Source organism: Phocoena sinus, chromosome 4 (genome assembly GCF_008692025.1).
Source record: "Phocoena sinus isolate mPhoSin1 chromosome 4, mPhoSin1.pri, whole genome shotgun sequence".
NCBI classification, from domain to species: Eukaryota; Metazoa; Chordata; class Mammalia; order Artiodactyla; family Phocoenidae; genus Phocoena; species Phocoena sinus.
In genome coordinates this window covers 73,476,442-73,495,875 of record NC_045766.1, presented here as the reverse complement: position 1 = coordinate 73,495,875, position 19,434 = coordinate 73,476,442, and the positions used below count along the sequence as shown (strand labels likewise).

The 19,434-nt window shown below is 42.1% G+C and overlaps 1 protein-coding gene across 1 annotated transcript in view; it reads right to left on the bottom strand.

The window, feature by feature from the left end:
• LMLN (leishmanolysin like peptidase) overlaps window positions 1-19,434 on the bottom strand; it is an 88,890-nt gene that overhangs the window by 35,823 nt on the left and 33,633 nt on the right. Inside the window, exons 8-11 of the mRNA XM_032631312.1 lie at window positions 10,816-10,910; window positions 7,424-7,541; window positions 5,852-5,959; window positions 2,809-2,885 (exon numbers count right to left, since the gene is read on the bottom strand). Coding sequence (XP_032487203.1) covers window positions 2,809-2,885; window positions 5,852-5,959; window positions 7,424-7,541; window positions 10,816-10,910 — 398 coding nt within the window. The remainder of the gene's footprint in view (window positions 1-2,808; window positions 2,886-5,851; window positions 5,960-7,423; window positions 7,542-10,815; window positions 10,911-19,434) is intronic.

The window sequence follows — 19,434 nt, the reverse complement described above, 5'->3', positions numbered from 1 at the left end:
AAGCTGCTATAAACCTCTATATAGAGGTTTTTTTGTAGGCCTAAGTTTTTAATCCATTTGATTAAATACTAAGTAGCATAATTGCTGGGTTGCTATGGTATGAGTATGTCTGGTTTTGTAAATCAATGCCAAACTATTTTCCAGAGTGGCTGTATCATTTTACATTCCCATCAGCAGTGTATGAGGGTTCCAATTTTGCCACATCAATATTTGCCATTGTCTTTTTTTTTTTTTTTTTCTTTTTTTGGGCTTGCTGCATGGCTTGTAGGATCTCAGTTCCCTCACCAGGGACCGAACCTGCACCCTCGGCAGTGAAAGCGCGGAGTCCTAACCACTGAATTCCCTGCCATTGTCTTTTTTATTATAGCCATCCTAGTGGGTGTGAAGTAGCACTGTGGTTTTCATTTGCATTTCCCCAATGATGCTGAGAATCATTTCATGTGCTTATTAATCATTTGTATATCTTTAGAGAAATATCTATTGAAATCCCTCACCAATTTTATTTATTTATTTGTTTGTTTGTTTGTACGCAGGCCTCTCACTGTTGTGGCCTCTCCCATTGCGGAGCACAGGCTCCAGACGCGCAGGCTCAGCGGCCATGGCTCACGGGCCCAGCCGCTCCGTGGCATGTGGGATCTTCCTGGACTGGGGCACGAACCCGTGTCCCCTGCATCAGCAGGTGGACTCTCAACCACTGCACCACCAGGGAAGCCCCCTCACCAATTTTTAAATTGAGTTGTCTTTTTATTTCGAGTTGTAAGAGTTCTTTATATATTCTGGGTACTAGATCCTTATCAGATAGATAATTGGCAAATATTTTCTCCTTTTGTGAGTTCTTTCCACTTTCTTGATAGTGCCCTTTGAAGTACAAGTATTTAATTTTGATGAAGTCCAATTTATCTATTTTTTCTTTGGTTGCTTGTGCTTTTGGTGTCATATCTAAGAAATCACTGCCTAATCTAGTATCATGAAGATTTACACCAATATTTCCTTCTAAGAGTTGTATAGTTTTAGCCTTATATTTAGGTCTTCAATCCATTTTGAGTTAATTTTTATATATCATGTGTGGTAGGGGTTCATTCTTTTGTATATGGATATCTAGTTGTCCCAACACCATTTGTTGAAAAAACTATTCTTTCCCCATTAAATGGTTTTGGCACCCTCGTCAACATCTTTACTCTTACCATTATATATGTATGTGTGTACTTTGGTGGTGATGTATTTCTCACTGTGAGAGACACCATGCCTAAAAAACTTCTAAACAACATTTTGCAGAATGTGTGAAGGGCTTTGGGCAGTAGAAAGGACCACCTGAGATGCAGGGAGACATTAAAAAAAGGCAACTATAGTAATCCAAGGAAAAGATAATGGTGGCCTTGATAAATGTGACCCAAAAAGTAGACAGACTCCTGGCATACTGAAGAGCTAAAAATTAAGCAAGATTTATGATTGATTAGATGTGAGAGGTAGGGAGAGGGAGTTGTCAAGGATGATTCCCAGGTTTCTGGATGGAAACATGATAATGTCTTTTACTGGGAGAAGAAACTTAGCTAATCTACACTGAAGTCTTATGGATTTATGAAAATTAATTTCCACATCTACAATTTAAAAATGCTCCCAGATACTTAGAAACATCTGGCTCATTTTTCTCTTGCACCAGAAAAAGGAAGAAATGCTTTAAAATTCACCAGTGCTGTGGTTTCACTAGTCACTCACACACTCCACAGTGCTTTTATATCCTACTGGTATCTTAAAGAAACTAGCATTATTTACAGAAGGGCTATAAATAGGTTGTTAAACAGAGCAGCAGGACCACTTTTGTTGGCCATTGCTTGTTAGAGATAAATGGGAAAGAGCTATAATGGCACTAAAAGGAATCCAGCACTTTTTTTTTTCTTTTCAAAACTACGAATTTCCCGGGCTTCCCTGGTGGCGCAGTGGTTGAGAGTCCGCCTGCCGATGCAGGGGACACAAGTTCGTGCCCAGGTCTGGGAAGATCCCACATGCCGCGGAGCGGCTGGGCCTGTGAGCCGTGGCCGTTGAGCCCGTGCGTCCGGAGCCTGTGCCCCGCGGCGGGGGAGGCCACGACAGTGGGAGGCCCACATACCGCAAAAAAAAAAAAAGAATTTCCCTACTTGGTCCACTGAAAATGACGAGAAGCAATGACAACCCAGTAGAAATGAACACAGTCCCTAGATTGTGGTTTCTAAAAGCTATTCTCCATCAAAAGGAACATTCCAGTGCTCCTTGGAAGACTGGCTAATGCCAGATGTAGGATGATATAGGGTATGTGCAAATCAGCCTGGTACATCCTGCTATACCAAAAAGCAAGGAAGCTATCAAAAACTGAGACTTGTTAAAAAAAAAACCCAGGAACCCACAGCAAAAAAGACTCCCACGGAGTCATTTAAAAACAGTATTCTATTGCTTTACAAAAAAGTTCTACTGCCTTAAAAACCAGGAATCTATACATAAACCAATTTCACTTACAATTAAAAAAAATTGTTTAGGTAAGCTTTTCCTTCATATCTGCATGGCCTCTACTTATTAAAAAATCTCATAATGCCAGGGATTTATTTCTATTCATTACTATACACCTCAGGGTCTCAAACATTTACTTAATGAATGAATGGAGCTGGTACAGGTAATGGATAGCTAACTGCACAAAATTTTAAAAATAGGTACATTTTACTTCAGTGTAAAATGTCAGTATTTTCTTAAGCTAATGTTTGTTTCATCTTAATAGTAATCTTAATATTCATTTCATTTTAATAAACAATTCATATAAAATTCTCACAGCTGTCTTACCCAGTGTCCTCCATTAACGCCAGAGTGATTCGAGAGAGGACTCGGTTCTGGGTGTGAGAACCAGTCATTGCTTCATTCTGAAAATCACCAACAGATTTTAATTAGAAGACTGGACTCCTTGCAAGTCCCAATAATTTCCATGAGTGCTTTGATGTATATTTAAAACGTTGCAAGTGTGAGGGCTGACAAAATATTGACTTAAAATAGTGGAATACATAAGTCGTCTTTAAGATGACAAGACTGAAGCTTAAAGCAAAATCTACTTTCTGCCTCAAATGTCTATAGTGTATACAATTTCCCTGTAATGATAGATAACTAGGATTTAGAACTCTGTGATAAAAATGAAGATAAATATATGGAAACAGAAATACTATAAAAACATTACACTATTCAGGCAAAGTAAAGTGGGTGGTTCAGACAGATGCCCAGATAATGGAGTGGGGAATGGAATACTTGCCTGAATTACAAAGAAAATGCTTTTATAACCAACTTCCTATACTTTGCGATCACAGAAATACATATTAATATGCAAAACAAGTATCACAGAATCATAGGATCAAAGGAGTTGCTTGAGGGAACCAAAATATCAAGGTCTACTAACTACCCAATGTCTTTTTTTTTTTTTCCAGTGTCTTAATTTGTATAATAAAATTCCTACCAGGAGGTCACCTAATGGTAAGGACTTCACTGTCTCTCAAGGAAGCATATTCTATCTTTGGGAAGCTCTGATTATTCCTTTTTTTGGGGCAGGGGGCGCCTGTACGGTTTGCAGGATCTAAGTTCCCAGACCAGGGATCAAACCCATGATTTGATCAGCAGCGAAAGCACGGAGTCCTAACCACTGGACTCCAGGGAATTCCCGTATTCTGCTAATCTTTATGTTGAACGCTGGATGGCTATCTCAAGTACTTTAATATCATCTTTTTTAAAAAATAGTTCAAGGACACAAAGCTGATTTCAGAGGAAAGGCAGCAGTTAATGAAACCAATAAAATGACTACTCTCAAGTCTTCTATTGAAAACTAAGTAAATTTTCATTTCTGGACAATCTACAGCTTTCTAAAGGGAATCACTTGAGAAAACTGCTTAAGGAAAATAAACTTATTCCCATGTGAGAAATAAGTGTACATGTCTTCCGTAAGTTTTTATCACTGTTACTTTGTGATCACCTAGATAAGAACAGTCAGCACAAGCATTAATTTCACTCTTTTCATAATTTTGCTAACTTGGATCATGGTGTATGTAACCTGCAACTATTTAATTATTTAAACAGACGTCTAAAACAAAAATACACACACACACACACACACGTATACACCCTTTGACCCAGAAATTCCATTTCCAGGGATTTATCCTTCCTTTTTCTATATAAACAAATCTGATCTTGCATTAACTTTCTAGTTCTGCTCCCCTGGAAACCTAATAAGGGTAGAATGTCAACTGTGTTACTAGGCAACAGGACTTAAGGAAAAAACACCACCCGTTATGCCTCTAGACTTGGGATTACTATAAATGAACAGGAATACCTGTTGGTAAACCACAGTTTTGGACTTCTCTGTGTGCAGTGATTCTTATGGGTATGTCCCTTATAGGCATCTGGAAGTTATGTCTATGAAACTGTTAAAAAAAGATGTTGGTTCTTATTTGGGACATGGTACTTCTAAGCCAGGCTGGTTCTTGCACCCCTCTATTATGGTCTTGTGTTTATGGTATTTGAGCTGGAGGGAGAGGGAGAGAGGCATGGATGACAGCCGTTAGACTACTGTGTAGAGCACTAGAGAAATGCCTGACTCTGACATGCTGACATGCTGTACTTTCTTTCTTGTATCCTTCTAATGGTTTTTGAATGTGACCTGTTTAGGTCTTATAGGTTTGACTGACTGTTTAGTTGAACCAAAGAACACCTACTGGAATGCCACTCCTGTAAGGCACTGAAGATATAAATAAATTGCTCATTACAACATTTTTAAGACAAAAAATTTAAAACATAATTATTCATTAAAAAGGACTGTTTTTACATTCATATAATATTATGTAGCTGTTTAAAAATAAGTAGATCCATGTATACAGTCTATTCTACTAATGCATGTATTTTTGTAATGTAAATGAGCTCATGTGAGACTAGTAAATAAGGGAATGACATCAGTATAAGATGGAATCATGTTGGTTCATAATGATTCCTCTCTGGATTTTAATGTTTTATGCAATGGAGCAATAGCAGCTAAATTAATCACTTTGCTTGTACACCTGAAACTAATACAACATTGTTAATCAACTATGTTCCAATATAAAATAAAAATTAAAAAACAAACAAAAAACCAAAATACACTAAGACAGCAGAACACAGCAACAGAGGAGTGCTGTGCTGTGTATGATGCTCATTCACTCCATGTTCTTCCAACTGGCTCAGTATGGCCAGAGGCTTTGTCTTCGAAGTGTTTGTTGCATTGTTCTCTTACCTTTGTACATTTTACTCTTGTCCCCATTATTCAGATTTATAGTCTCCCATCTACCTACCATTGCCTTTTGCTATTGTTTAAGGTAAAGAAATACTAGAGTAAATATAGGAGTTTATTTATTGGAAATATGATGTCTTTTCAGACTGAGCTAGTACTTTTATTATGACTTATTGCTTTTGTTAATAACCTGGTATTTGTGTTTCCTACAATCCTTGTTACTTTTAGTGTTTGATTTTGAAGAAAGAGGTTCCTTAGGAAAGCATACATTGTATGATAGCAGAAGCACTTATACTGCCTTGGAAAGATGTCTAAGATATATTGTTAAATGAAAGAAGTTGCATAAATGTATGAACCTATTTAAAAAAAACTGTGTCAGTGTTTCTGTCTGTCTATCTAACATTTCTGGAAGGATATTTAAAAAACTTAAATAGTGATTACATCTGGAAAGTGGATCTGGAAAGCTAAAGGGGAAAGGGACTTTTAAAATTTTTTTACTTTATAACCTATTATATGTTTGAATAAGTTGAGTATGAATTCTTTTATTAAAGAAAAAATATGTCTAGTAAAATTCTAAAATAAACTGACCTCTAATAATCGCTTTTCCCAATGGTTGAGCTCAGTGCCCATACCACCTTGATTTTCAAGTTCCATTCCTTCCAGAATTGGACAGTTAAAATGTTTTCGTGCTTCATCCTAAGAATCAGAAAAAAATAAGTAAATAAACCCTACAAAAGTACAACATAACGGCAAACTCCTTACCACACTGGATATAATAAAGTAGTCATTGAAGAATTACTTTGGTGAGAAGAGAGAATGTCTTTTAAAAATATAGTTTTTGTTTGTTTGTTTTTGTTTTTTGCGGTACGCGGGCCTCTCACTGTTGTGGCCTCTCCTGTTGCAGAGCATAGGCTCCGGATGTGCAGGCTCAGCGGCCATGGCTCACAGGCCCAGCCACTCCACGGCATGTGGGATCTTCCCAGACCGGGGCACAAACCCATGTCCCCTGCATCGGCAGGCGGACTCTCACCCACTGCGTCACCAGGGAAGCCCTAAAAATATAGTTTTTAATATAATTAAATATTTTGATACTGTCACACTTTTCTTTGCTATTGAACTACTATTTCTCTTAATATTTTTTCCTCTATTTGAAGATTTTGGCTTTAAGTCATATATTTCAAAAAAGTTATAAACTGGTAGGATTGCCATTTGCAACTGTTGTGTCAACAATGATTTTAATGCAGGTATAAACTGCTCTTATTATGGATATAGTTTTTGTAAGAAAAATAAGTTGTTCATTAGAAAACAATTTTGTTCATTTGGTTTCGTCTGTCCTTCAGTTAGAGATTTCCAGGGATGGGAAATATCCCAAGAGCAGTGCAAAAGTTCAGACGTCAGAAGGAGCTGTGTGTAGTCAGGGAAGGGGGAGAAGGGAGAATAGGTTTCTGTCATTAAACAAGAGGGTGTGATGATTAATTTTATGTGTCAACTTGGCTGGGCCACAGATAACTGATCAAACATTATTCTGAATGTTTCTGTGAAGGTGTTTTTGGATGAGATTAACATTTAAATTAGTGGGCTTTAAGTAAAGCCGATCACTCTATGTAACATAAATGGGCCACTCAGTTGAAGGCCTTCATAGAACAAAGGCTGACTTTACCCCTGAGCAAGAAGGAATTTTGCCAGCCGACTTCTTCTGGACTCAAACTACAACTGTTCCCTGAGTCTTCAGGTTGCCAGCCTACCTCATCAGATTTTGGACCAGCCAATTACTTAAAATAAATCTCTTTATCTCTTTCTCTCTCAACACATCCTGTTGGTTCTGTTTTTCTGGAGAACCCTGACTAAAACAGACTCCAAATGAAACGACCAGCAATTATGCATATAGTACCAGGGATCCTAAAAGGTATCACAACAGACCACTGGTATCACAACTTAAAGCAGTGGGTAGAACGCAGCCATAAGAGTCATGGCCAAATTTCTGTTTCCTCAGATTGTGCTTGGCCTGTAGCTTTACTGTACCGCCTTTGTATTATGTTTCCTACTACAGGCTTTGAAATTTAATCATTAGATCTTAAACAATAATGATTAGTAAAGAAGGGACCATAATGAACGAAAAGAGCAGATGGCTCATGAGACATTAGGTTCAGTGATACTCACAACAACACGAGGTGTTACTAGAAGATACACAGTGTGAGGAACTCTCTTATTATCTCGAATATCCCACAATCTCTCCACTTTTCGAACTACTTTATCACTCCATTGATATAATCCAAGACTGCAATTAAAGAATAAAAAGACAGTCCTTTTTGCAAATTCACCACCACTTTAAGTGTAAAAGTGTTTATGAATATCAATATGAAATTAAAATATTTGAGCTTACTATACACCAAGTGCAAGCAAAGACTTGATAGCATTTTCTAATTTAATCTTTTCAATAACTTTATAAGATTATCATCACTATTTTGCAGGTAAAGAGAAGCTTAGAGAGATGAAGTAACTTGCTCCAATTCAAATAGCTAATTTTTGGCTAAGATGACAATGGATTACTTCCTCTTAACAAATTTACTGGATAAAACAAAAGCATGTCTAGAGACATATCCTAGTACTGCACATAACAAAACTTAACAAAAGGTGACATTTTAATTTAGTGGGGAAGCATAATTTACTTAATAACTGTGCTGTAAAACTCTTTATCCTACTAGGAAAAACAAAGTTAAATCCCTATTTTACTCCATATACAGAAATAAATTCCAGACAAATGTCAGTAAAAGCAGCAGAGTAAGGACCCCTGAACTTTGTGAAAGCAATAGGGAAAGTATCAAAATTGGCCAAATGAACTTTTTCAGAACTCTGGAAATTAACCAAAGGCTTGTAGTAATCTAGGAAGCACTTCTTTAAGAAAAATGGATGAATCTCAGTAAGAACAGCAAGCTTTGTGGCGTTTTCCCAAGCCCTCTCTCCAGCTTTGTGGCAGCTTTGAAAACCAACAGCCCACAATCATGGTGAAAACCAGCAATCTGGCAGCCAGAGGGAACAGAAGGGGGTTGACTGGCAGAACGCATTAAAAAAAAAACATGATCCAACTATGTCTACAAGAGACACAGTTCAGAGTCAACGATACAAATAGGTTGAACGTAAAAGGATTAAATGCCTTTTATGCCCATGCCTTAGAAAGATTATTAATTCCTTTCCTTTTTCCGTGGCAAGGCAATGTTTAAACATAAATAGTGAACGAAGCCAACAAGAAAATAATCAGTTTTTACCTCATTAATAACTTCAATATCCTCTTCATCATTCACATTTCAAGATTAATGGTTTCTCCAAATAAATAGGTTAGGGCCAAATCCGACTCTTTCTATGTCTAACACCCGAATTTCATATTATTATATTAGTCCATTTATACTGTAAGATTTCCTGCTTTTGAGGAATATCCAGAATGTAAGAAAGCAATGCAAATTATCAGCTTAACAACGGTTCTTGTGTGTAGTAATCTCTCTCCTCCTTACCTACATCACTGTGTAGATGCTGCCTATCTCACTATTTATGTGTTTCCCATAAAGACCACAATTCTTAGGAAAGACCAGACTTCTCCCATACCACCAAACGAACACAATCTAGGAAGTAAAACATGTATTTCTACATTAGAATTGTTTCTTCACATGTACTCTAAAAGAATACTATGATGAATAAAGTACTATCTGTTTTAATATTTACTCTAGCTACCTAAATGGAGATCTTCGTGTGAGAATTAATTTTGTATTCTACATCCATATACCACTACTCTGATAAAGATATGAAAGAGTGTCAGCACCCCGAGAAGGTTTCCTTATGCCCCTTCTCAATCTGTTCAACTTGTATGGCATTTAATAGCCTGCGGCTTCAAGTAAAACTACTAATCTGTCTTTTATCGTTGACTGTTTTTAAACTCCATACAACTGAACTATGACTTTTTTTTTTTTTTTGGCTGCGTTGGGTCTTTGTTGCTGTGCACGGGCTTTCTCCAGTTGCAACGAGTGGGGGCTACTCGTCATTGCAGTGCGCAGGCTTCTCACTGCGGTGGCTTCTCTTGTTGTGGAGCACGGGCTCTAGGTGCACGGGCTTCAGTAGTTGTGGCACACGGGCTCAGTAGTTGTGGCTCACGGGCTTTAGAGCACAGGCTCAGTAGTCGTGGCACACTGGCTTAGCTGCTCTGCAGCATGAGGGATCTTCCCAGACCAGGGATCGAACCCGTGTCCCCTGCATTAGCAGGTGGATTCTTTTTTTTTTTTTTGCGGTATGCGGGCCTCTCACTGTTGTGGCCTCTCCCGTTGCGGAGCACAGGCTCCGGATGCGCAGGGTCAGCGGCCATGGCTCATGGGCCTAGCCGCTCCGTGGCATGTGGGATCTTCCCGGACCGGGGCACGAACCCGTGTCCCCTGTATCGGCAGGCGGACTCTCAACCACTGTGCCACCAGGGAAGCCCATGCAGGTGGATTCTTAACCACCGCGCCACCAGGGAAGTCCCTGGACTACGACTTCTTTTATTGAACCTTGTAACTGTGATATTCATACACTTTATTGCATGCAGCAGTAATGTGTTCTTTTTAGTGCCTTGTAGTTTTTGGTTATAGAAATATATCACGATTTATTTATCCATTCTTCTATTGATGGACCTTTGGGTGGTTTCCATTTTTTGTTTATTAATAACAAAACTGCCATGAATATTCATTTACATGTCTTTTTGTGGACATGTGCTCTTAATTTAGAGATTTATTTTTTATATAAATGCATGCAAATGGTTATAGTTCTGTGACTGATATTCTATATAAAATTCTTGATAATTTTTTTTTAGTGATTCTTGGTATTATTTCTTTTAGGCCCTGAACCTCTAGGTCACTGTTAATATGATGTGCTAAATAAAATACCAGTTAACATGTAAATATTGCCATGTACAGGCAATAATTATTAAAAAACCAAACTATAACCAACCCATATTTTCCCATGGCCTGACTCTCCTATAAAGTAATACAAGCTACAGAGTGGTGGAAAAGAGCTCTGCCTGGCAAAGAGTCCTGGCTCTTTGGATAAATCACTTAAGTTTTCTCCATCTCAATTGTTTCATCTGTAAAATGAAAAGGTGAAGCTAAATGAACTCTTCTTTTTTATTGGAGTATAATTGTTTTATAATGTTGTGTTAGTTTCTGCTGTACAATGAAGTGAATCAGCTATGTGTATACATATATCCCATCCCTCTTGGACCTTCCTCCCACCCTGCACCCCCATCCCATCCATCTAGGTTATCACAGAGCACTAAGCTGACCTCCCTGTGCTATACAGCAGGTTCCCACTAGCTAGCTATTTTACACATGGTAGTGTATACATGTCAATCCTAATCTCCCAATTCATCCCACCCTTATATCCTATCTTGTTTTAATAAGATAGGACATACAATCTTCTTAGGCTAGCCATAAAGCCACTATTATTTATGGAACTTAACATGTTATGATTCTCAGTTGCTAGTCTTAGCACTCTCCTAAAAGAGAAGAACAAGAACAAAAAAACCCAAATACCTATAGTTAAAAGGTGGGAGACCATCTGCAAATCTTGAAGTTAGAGGATTTCCATCTTTATCATGGTAGAATGCAAATAGCCCAGCAGAGAAACCCTGTAAGAAAAAGTTCAAAATGTCTTACAGTGAAAAATATCAAATCTGATTATAGATATCACAACATGCCACTATCAAAAGAGAACACTGATACAACCACATAAAAGTGTCAGGCCAATACTTCTACAGGAACTTGCCATATACCAGAATTGGACTGAAATTAAGTGTTTCATATTATGAATTTTAAATTTCAATTACTTGAGATAATTCTAAGTGAGGAAACCAAAAGGAACAGTAAAAAGACATTCTTTGGTTGGTATAGACAATGCATTTATTTGTTTAAAGACGTGTTTATAATAGTTGGTCCTCTTCACATGAACTTACTAACAAACTCTACAATTGCAACCAGGGAAATGTTACTATTAACAACAATTAACAATACAGTTTAGAGCAGGGGGTGTGCTAGTAAGATCACTCATAAAAATTCAAAATCTTTGATACCAAAGTCCATATTTAATATATATCTATATCTAAAATAAAAAAGACTATAAATGTGTGTTTATGTGGGGGGGTGTATACTTCGGAAAAAAGACTGGAAACATATCGAAATGTTAGCTGTGGTTCTTTTGGTGGTAGAATAATGTGTAAAATCATCTGTATTTCTAAAAATTTTTTACAATGTGAATTTGTGTGTTTATAATCACATTTTTAGACAGTATTTTAAAGAAGTCTTCAATTTTAATAAGATAGTAGCTATTTCACATAAAGGTATTCAAATTCCCATTCTCTATCCCCTCCCTCCCAAATAAGATGAGAAAATGGGCAAAAAAAAAAATTACTGACATTTGATATTGTGGGGCCTTTAGGGACTTTCCACCCCCTCACTTGTTCCCGTAAACCAATTCTTCTCCCTATCGTGCGCCACTCCTTCTCCCTATTGAAACCAATTCTTCTCCCTATCGTGCGCCACTCCTTCTCCCTATCGAAACCAATTCTTGGAGTTTTTCAGTTGACGGGGACTTGCCAGACAGCGGGTAATTTTCTAGTTGCCCGTAACAGGTATACGCCCTAACCGCCACAATGAACAGACAACTATAACGGCCAGAAGGTGGGACAAAAGTTCCTAAGCCAATGAATTCAAAAGTCACCACATTTACCCAATCATTGTGAGAATATACCCGCCCTATGAGTAAATAAACCTATAAAAAGTATGTGATTCCGCTTTTAGGGGTTCCCCATCGGCCTCCTGCGTGAGGTTCAGGGAACCCCGGTGCATCGGCTCCTAATAAACCTCTTGCGTGTTGCAACGGCTCTCGACTCTTGGCGGTTCTTGGGCGAGTTGGAATCCCTTGTAGACCGCTTGGGTCTAACATTTGGGGGCTCGTCCGGGATCCCCACTCGCCCCCGGGTCACAAGAACATCGGGAGTCGGAGGTATCAGGTAGGCTCGAGCCCAATTGTCTGTTTGTTTGTCGTTTGTTTGTTGCTAGCCGCCATTAGGAAAAAGCCGTGCGAACCGGCTTGCTGTGGAATCTGTATTGGACTCCTGGCTAGGCAGACGTGCCGAAAGCTGGTGTCCACGGGCCCCGGGGGACGCCCTGGTGGTCCATCTGGAAGGAGAAACAAATTTTGTCTCCCCTTCATCTGGTTCTGGCAGGTTATATAAGCTGCCATCTGAATTTGAGTTGGTTTCGGGTTTAAGTTCGCGGCGGCTGGTTCTGGCAGGTTATATAAGCTGCCATCTGAATTTGAGTTGGTTTCGGGTTTAAGTTCGCGGCGGCAATATCAATGTGTGCCTTTTGAAATTTTATTGTTTTTTCTGTACTATTATCTTTCTTTTGACGGACGACAATGGGACAAACTATGACGACTCCTCTTTCTCTTACCCTAAGCCACTGGACCGAAGTTAGGGCTAGGGCCCACAACCTTTCGGTAGAAGTAAGGAAAGGAAAATGGCAAACGCTGTGTACCTCTGAGTGGCCTACATTTCAGACAGGGTGGCCACCCGAAGGATCTTTTTTGTTAGATAAGGTTGGGCTAGTCAAGTCTAGGGTCTTTAACACAGGACCCCACGGACACCCAGACCAGATACCATATATCTTGGTCTGGGAAGATCTAGTTCTCTCCCCGCCTCCGTGGGTCCGGCCCTTTGTTTCCTCAACAGGCACGTCTGCATGCGCTCCAGCACAATCGGAGATATTGGCCCTGAAGAAAACCCCAGACACGGAAAAGTCATCTGCTGCCCCGGACCCGCCAAAGGCGATATATCCTGACCTGCAGTCTGATTTGCTTCTTCTAGATTCCCCACCTCCTTATCCTCCGGCCCTAAATCCCATGTCGCCCCTAGGACCCCCAGCTTCACAACCCTCCGCACCAGTAGGGCCACCTGTTATGGCGGAAAGAGGGGGTCCCTCGGCGGGCACCAGAAGCCGGAGGGCTGCTTCCCCGGATTCTACTGCTTTACCCCTTAGAGAATATGGCCCCCCCGATAACCACGGGAATAGGCCCCTTCAATACTGGCCCTTTTCCTCTGCAGATCTTTATAATTGGAAGATGCATAACCCTACTTTCTCTGAAAACCCACAGGCTCTTACTGCTCTAATAGAGTCTCTTGTCTTCTCCCACCAACCCACCTGGGATGATTGTCAACAGCTCCTCCAGACTCTCCTCACAACTGAGGAGAGGCAACGGGTTCTCCTGGAGGCTAGAAAGAATGTGTTAGGCGCCAATGGACAACCTACCCAGTTGCCTAATGAGATTGATGCCGGTTTTCCACTCGTCAGGCCGAATTGGGACTTTAATACCCTGGAAGGTAAGGAGCACCTGAAAATGTATCGCCAGGCTCTGGTGGCGGGTCTCCATGGAGCGGCCAGGCGCCCCACGAATTTGGCTAAGGTAAGAGAGGTAACTCAGGGGCCCCAGGAATCGCCAACCGTGTTCCTAGAACGCTTAATGGAGGCTTTTAGACGATTCACTCCTTATGATCCAACCTCTGAGGAACATAAGGCCACCATAGCAATGGCCTTTATTGACCAGGCGGCCCCTGATATTAGAAAGAAGTTACAAAGGCTGGATGGCCTACAAGGTTTCTCCCTTCAGGACTTAGTAAAAGAGGCAGATAAGGTATATAATAAGAGGGAGACAGAGGAAGAAAGGGAAGAAAGAAAGCAGAAGGAACAAGAGGCTCGTGAGGTAAGACGAGATAAGAGGCAAGAAAGACATTTGAGTAAGATACTGGCCACTGTAGTCAGAGGAGGAAACAGTAGAGACAGAAATAGACAGGAAGGGCGAACAACGGATAGAAGGCGGCCATTAGACAAGGACCAATGTGCCTACTGTAAAGAAAAAGGTCATTGGGCAAGAGAATGCCCTAAAAAAAGGAACGGGGGAAGGCCAACCAGAGATAAAATCTTAACATTGGAAGAGGAAGATTAGGGAAGTCAGGGCTCGGACCCTCTCCCCGAGCCCAGGGTAACTCTTAAAGTGGAGGGGGAACCCGTCCAGTTCTTGGTGGACACCGGAGCCCAGCACTCAGTCCTCCTCGATTCAAAGGGCCCCCTTTCAACTAAAAGGTCATGGGTCCAGGGGGCCACTGGAAATAAGCAGTACTCATGGACCATCCGAAGGACAGTAGATCTTGGGGTGGGACGAGTAACCCACTCATTCTTGGTCATACCTGAGTGCCCATACCCTCTGCTAGGTAGAGACTTACTCTCTAAGGTGGGGGCCCAAATCCACTTTCAACCAGAAGGGCCCACCATAACTGACAACCAAGGGAGATTACTCCAAATCTTGACCATGAAACTGGAAGATGAACACAGGATATATGAAACACCCTCGCCTCCACAAGCTGACATGCAGGATTGGATGACTAGGTTTCCACAGGCTTGGGCAGAAACTGCCGGTATGGGAATGGCAAAATATCGGCCCCCTGTGGTGGTAGAACTTAAAACAACCGCCACCCCAGTGACGGTCCGCCAATACCCCATGAGTAAGGAAGCCCGAGATGGCATCCGTCCTCAAATACAAAGGTTACTGAAATTAGGGATCCTGGTAAGGTGCCAATCTGCATGGAATACCCCTCTTTTGCCAGTTAAAAAGCCAGGAACTAATAATTACCGACCTGTACAAGACCTACGAGAGGTAAATAAGCGGGTGATGGACCTCCACCCCACGGTACCCAACCCCTACAATCTCTTAAGTACTCTTCCACCTCAGCACACTTGGTACACTGTTTTGGATCTTAAAGATGCTTTCTTCTGCCTGAGACTTTCTTCTCTCAGTCAGCCTTACTTTGCCTTCGAGTAGAAGGATCCAGCCTCTGGGATGTCAGGCCAGCTGACATGGACTCGCCTGCCACAAGGATTCAAGAACTCCCCCACCATTTTTGATGAGGCTCTCCACCAGGATTTGGCATCTTATAGAGAATCCAATCCCCAGGTAACTCTACTTCAATATATCGATGATATTCTTTTAGCTGCTGAAACCCAAGAGGACTGCATCAAGGGAACCGAGAGGCTGTTAACAGAACTGGGAACATTGGGATATCGGGCTTCAGCAAAGAAAGCACAAATATGTCAACGACAGGTTAGTTACCTGGGGTACTTGTTAAAAGGAGGACAGAGATGGCTTTCGGAAAGCAGGAAAGACACTGTTGCCCGGATACCGGCCCCCAAGAGTCCCAAACAAGTTAGGGAATTTTTGGGGACGGCCGGATTTTGTAGGCTATGGATTCCGGGGTTTGCTGAATTAGCAGCCCCTTTATATCCCCTGACCAAAAATGGCATCCCTTTTGCTTGGGGTGATAAAGAACAACGGGCTTTTGACCGAATTAAACGAGCCCTACTATCAGCCCCGGCTCTGGGGCTACCAGATGTTACTAAGCCTTTTCATCTGTACGTGGCCGAGAATAAAGGTATCGCAAAGGGAGTACTAACTCAGAAACTGGGCCCCTGGAATCGCCCGGTTGCGTACCTATCAAAGAAATTGGATCCTGTGGCAGCAGGATGGCCCGCCTGTTTAAAAATAATCGCCGCGGTGGCCGCTTTGGTCAAAGATGCTGACAAACTGACTTTGGGGCAGAACCTAACGATAACAGCCCCCATGCATTAGAAAAGTGTAATTCGCCAGCCACCCGACAGATGGCTAACAAATGCCAGGATGACTCATTACCAAGCCCTGCTGTTAAACTCAGATCGTATTAAGTTTACCTCAGCCACAGGACTCAACCCGGCCACCTTGCTACCCGACCCTGACCTGGAAAGCACTACCGTCATCCATGATTGTCAGGAAGTACTGGCTGCAGCACACGGTACCAGACCAGACTTGATGGATCAGCCCCTCCCCAACGCCGACGTTACCTGGTTTACTGACGGAAGCAGTTTCCTAGAGGAAAAGGTAAGCGTCGGGCGGGAGCTGCCGTGGTAGACGGGAAAGAGGTCATCTGGGCAGCCACATTACCGCAAGGGACATCGGCCCAACGGGCTGAACTAATCGCCATGACTAGAACATTGGAACTAGCAGAAAACAAAAAGGTAAACATCTATACGGACAGTAGATACGCATTTGCTACCGCCCAGGTCCATGGGGCCATTTACCAACAAAGAGGGTTGCTCACCTCGGCGGGCAAAGAAATTAAAAACAAAGAAGAAATAGTGGCACTGCTAGCTGCCCTCATGCTCCCCACTAAAGTCAGCATCATTCATTGCCCCGGACACCAGAAGGACAATACCCCGGTGACAAGAGGCAACAACATGGCAGATAGGGTGGCACGAGAAATGGCTCTATGGGAAATCATACTAAAACTATCAGATGAGAGTCCTGGGAAACCAAATGATAGGGGAACAAGTACCCCAGCCATAACTAAAGGAACATTATCTCCTCAACAAGCAAAATCCATGCTACAACAGATTCACAGATGGACACACTTGGGAACCAAAAAGATGGTGTCCCTACTACACAAGACAGGTTATGATACCCCTGGACTAACTAAATTAGCTGAGCAGATTGCACGAGAGTGCATTCCATGCCAACAGGTAAACTCCCATAAAGGAAAACTTGAGGTCGGAAAAAGGCTCAGAGGAGACCGCCCAGGAGCCTATTGGGAGGTCGACTTCACTGAAATACGCCCTGGAAGGTACGGTAACAGGTATCTTCTAGTTTTTATAGATACCTTCTCAGGATGGGTAGAAGCTTTCCCGACGAAGGAGACAGCTACTGTGGTGGCCAAAAAGATCTTAAAAGAAATTTTCCCCCGGTTCGGGGCACCAAAGGTAATAGGATCAGATAATGGTCCCGCCTTCGTCGCCCAGGTAAGTCAGGGTGTGGCCAAATACCTGGGGACTGATTGGAAATTACATTGTGCCTATAGACCCCAGAGTTCAGGACAGGTAGAGAAAATGAATAGAACTCTAAAAGAGACCCTAACTAAATTGTCCATAGAGACTGGCGGTACAGATTGGACGGTGCTCCTTCCCTTAGCCCTGTTCCGGGCTAGAAATACCCCCTCCCGCTATTATCTTACTCCATTTGAAATACTATACGGGGCCCCACCTCCTCTTTTTACGCTAAGGGAGAAATTAAGTCCTGACTGCCAGAATAACACTGACTTATATGCTAGGCTGTTGGGACTCCAGTTGGTCCAAAAGGAGGTGTGGTCCCAGCTGGCAGAGGCTTACCGACCAGGAACACCAGCAGAGGCTCATCCCTTCCAAGTCGGAGATTCCGTGTACGTCCGTCGGCACCGAACCCAGACTCTAGAGCCTCGGTGGAAAGGACCATACATCGTCCTGCTCACCACCCCCACGGCTATAAAGGTAGACGGCATCGCTGCGTGGATCCACGCTTCACACGTGAAGGCCGCACCAGCATCTACAACATCGGAATGGCGAGCCCAAAAGACCAGCAACCCATTCAAGCTCAAGCTTCTGCGATCATCAGATTTATAACTTTAACTTTGTTACCCCTACTGACTGTGAGTAATTTTAGTCCTCACCTGCCCCAGCATTTAACCTGGCAGGTAATTTCCCAAACTGGAGATGTAATATGGTCTGTTAGCCATACTGCTGCTCCTTGGACCTGGTGGCCAGACCTTTTCCCCGATGTTTGTAAATTAGCCATAGGAGCTCCCAATTGGGACACAGCACACTCCCATGATCGTCAAAATGCCCCATCCATACCCGGTCGGGCCGGCCAATACGGCTGCCAAAACTCGGGTACGCGACAGAAACTTAGCAACCCTACCTTTTATGTATGCCCGGGATTTCATCGCCATAGGTCCCTAAATTATCAATGTGGGGGAAAGGAACATTTTTATTGTAAAAGCTGGGGGTGTAAAACCACAGGAGACACCTATTGGAAGCCCACCTCTGGCTGGGACTTTATTAAGGTGACAGCCAATTATACACACCCAACCAACCCCTTAACTTATAGGCCTGAATGTACTAAATGGTGCCATCCCCTTAAGATCTCTTTTAGTGAACCAGGAAAAAAGGATAAAAACTGGATAAATGGCCATTCATGGGGAATCAGGTTTTATAGAGAAGGATATAATGATAGATTACTAATGACCATCAAACTAAAAATTGAAACCCCTACTCCAGTTCCTATAAGCCCCAACCCTGAGATAGGGCACTCTTCGCTACCTTTGGCCCCTCCCACAGCGTTACCAGAGATAAGAAACCAAACTTCTGAGCCAAAAGGAATAACAATCAAGCCCAAGACCCCCCGGGACCGAATGCTCTCATTGGTCCAGGCGGCTTTTGAGGTTTTAAATGCCACAAACCCGGAGGCTACCAAATCATGTTGGCTTTGCTATGCTGCTCCTCCCCCTTATTATGATGCTATAGGATATAATTCTAATTATAATAATGTTAACACTCCAGATCAATGTCGATGGAAACAAGAAGGAAATAGTAAATTGACCCTGGCCTCAGTATTAGGAAACGGTACATGTGTAGGAACGCCCCCCTCGTCCCACCGACATCTTTGTGCCAATTTAAGCCTCCCACAGGGCTCAGGGTATCTCCTCCCTCCTCCGGATGGATGGTGGGCATGTAACACAGGATTGACCCCCTGCATTTCTTTAGAGGTCCTTAAAGCTTCAACCGATTTTTGTGTGTTAGTTCAGCTGGTCCCCAGACTCATTTATCATTCAGATTCATCCTTTCTAGATGAATATGAGGGCAGAGGAAGGTTTAAGAGGGAACCCATAACACTCACCCTGGCTGTACTCCTAGGACTAGGAATGGCAGCCGGGGTAGGAACGGGTACAACAGCCCTCATCCAACAACCCCACTATTATGATGCCTTAAGGCAAGCTGTAGATGTTGACCTCCGGGCATTAGAAAGTTCCATAACTCAGTTAAAAGAATCCCTCACCTCGCTTTCAGAGGTGGTAATGCAAAACAGGAGGGGATTAGATCTGCTGTTCCTTAAGGAGGGCGGACTATGTGCTGCACTAAAAGAAGAATGCTGTTTTTATATTGATCATTCTGGGGCTATTACCAAAACTATGGACAAACTTAGGGAGCGCCTGGACAAAAGACAACAGGAAAGGGAAAATCAAAAAGGATGGTTTCAATCAT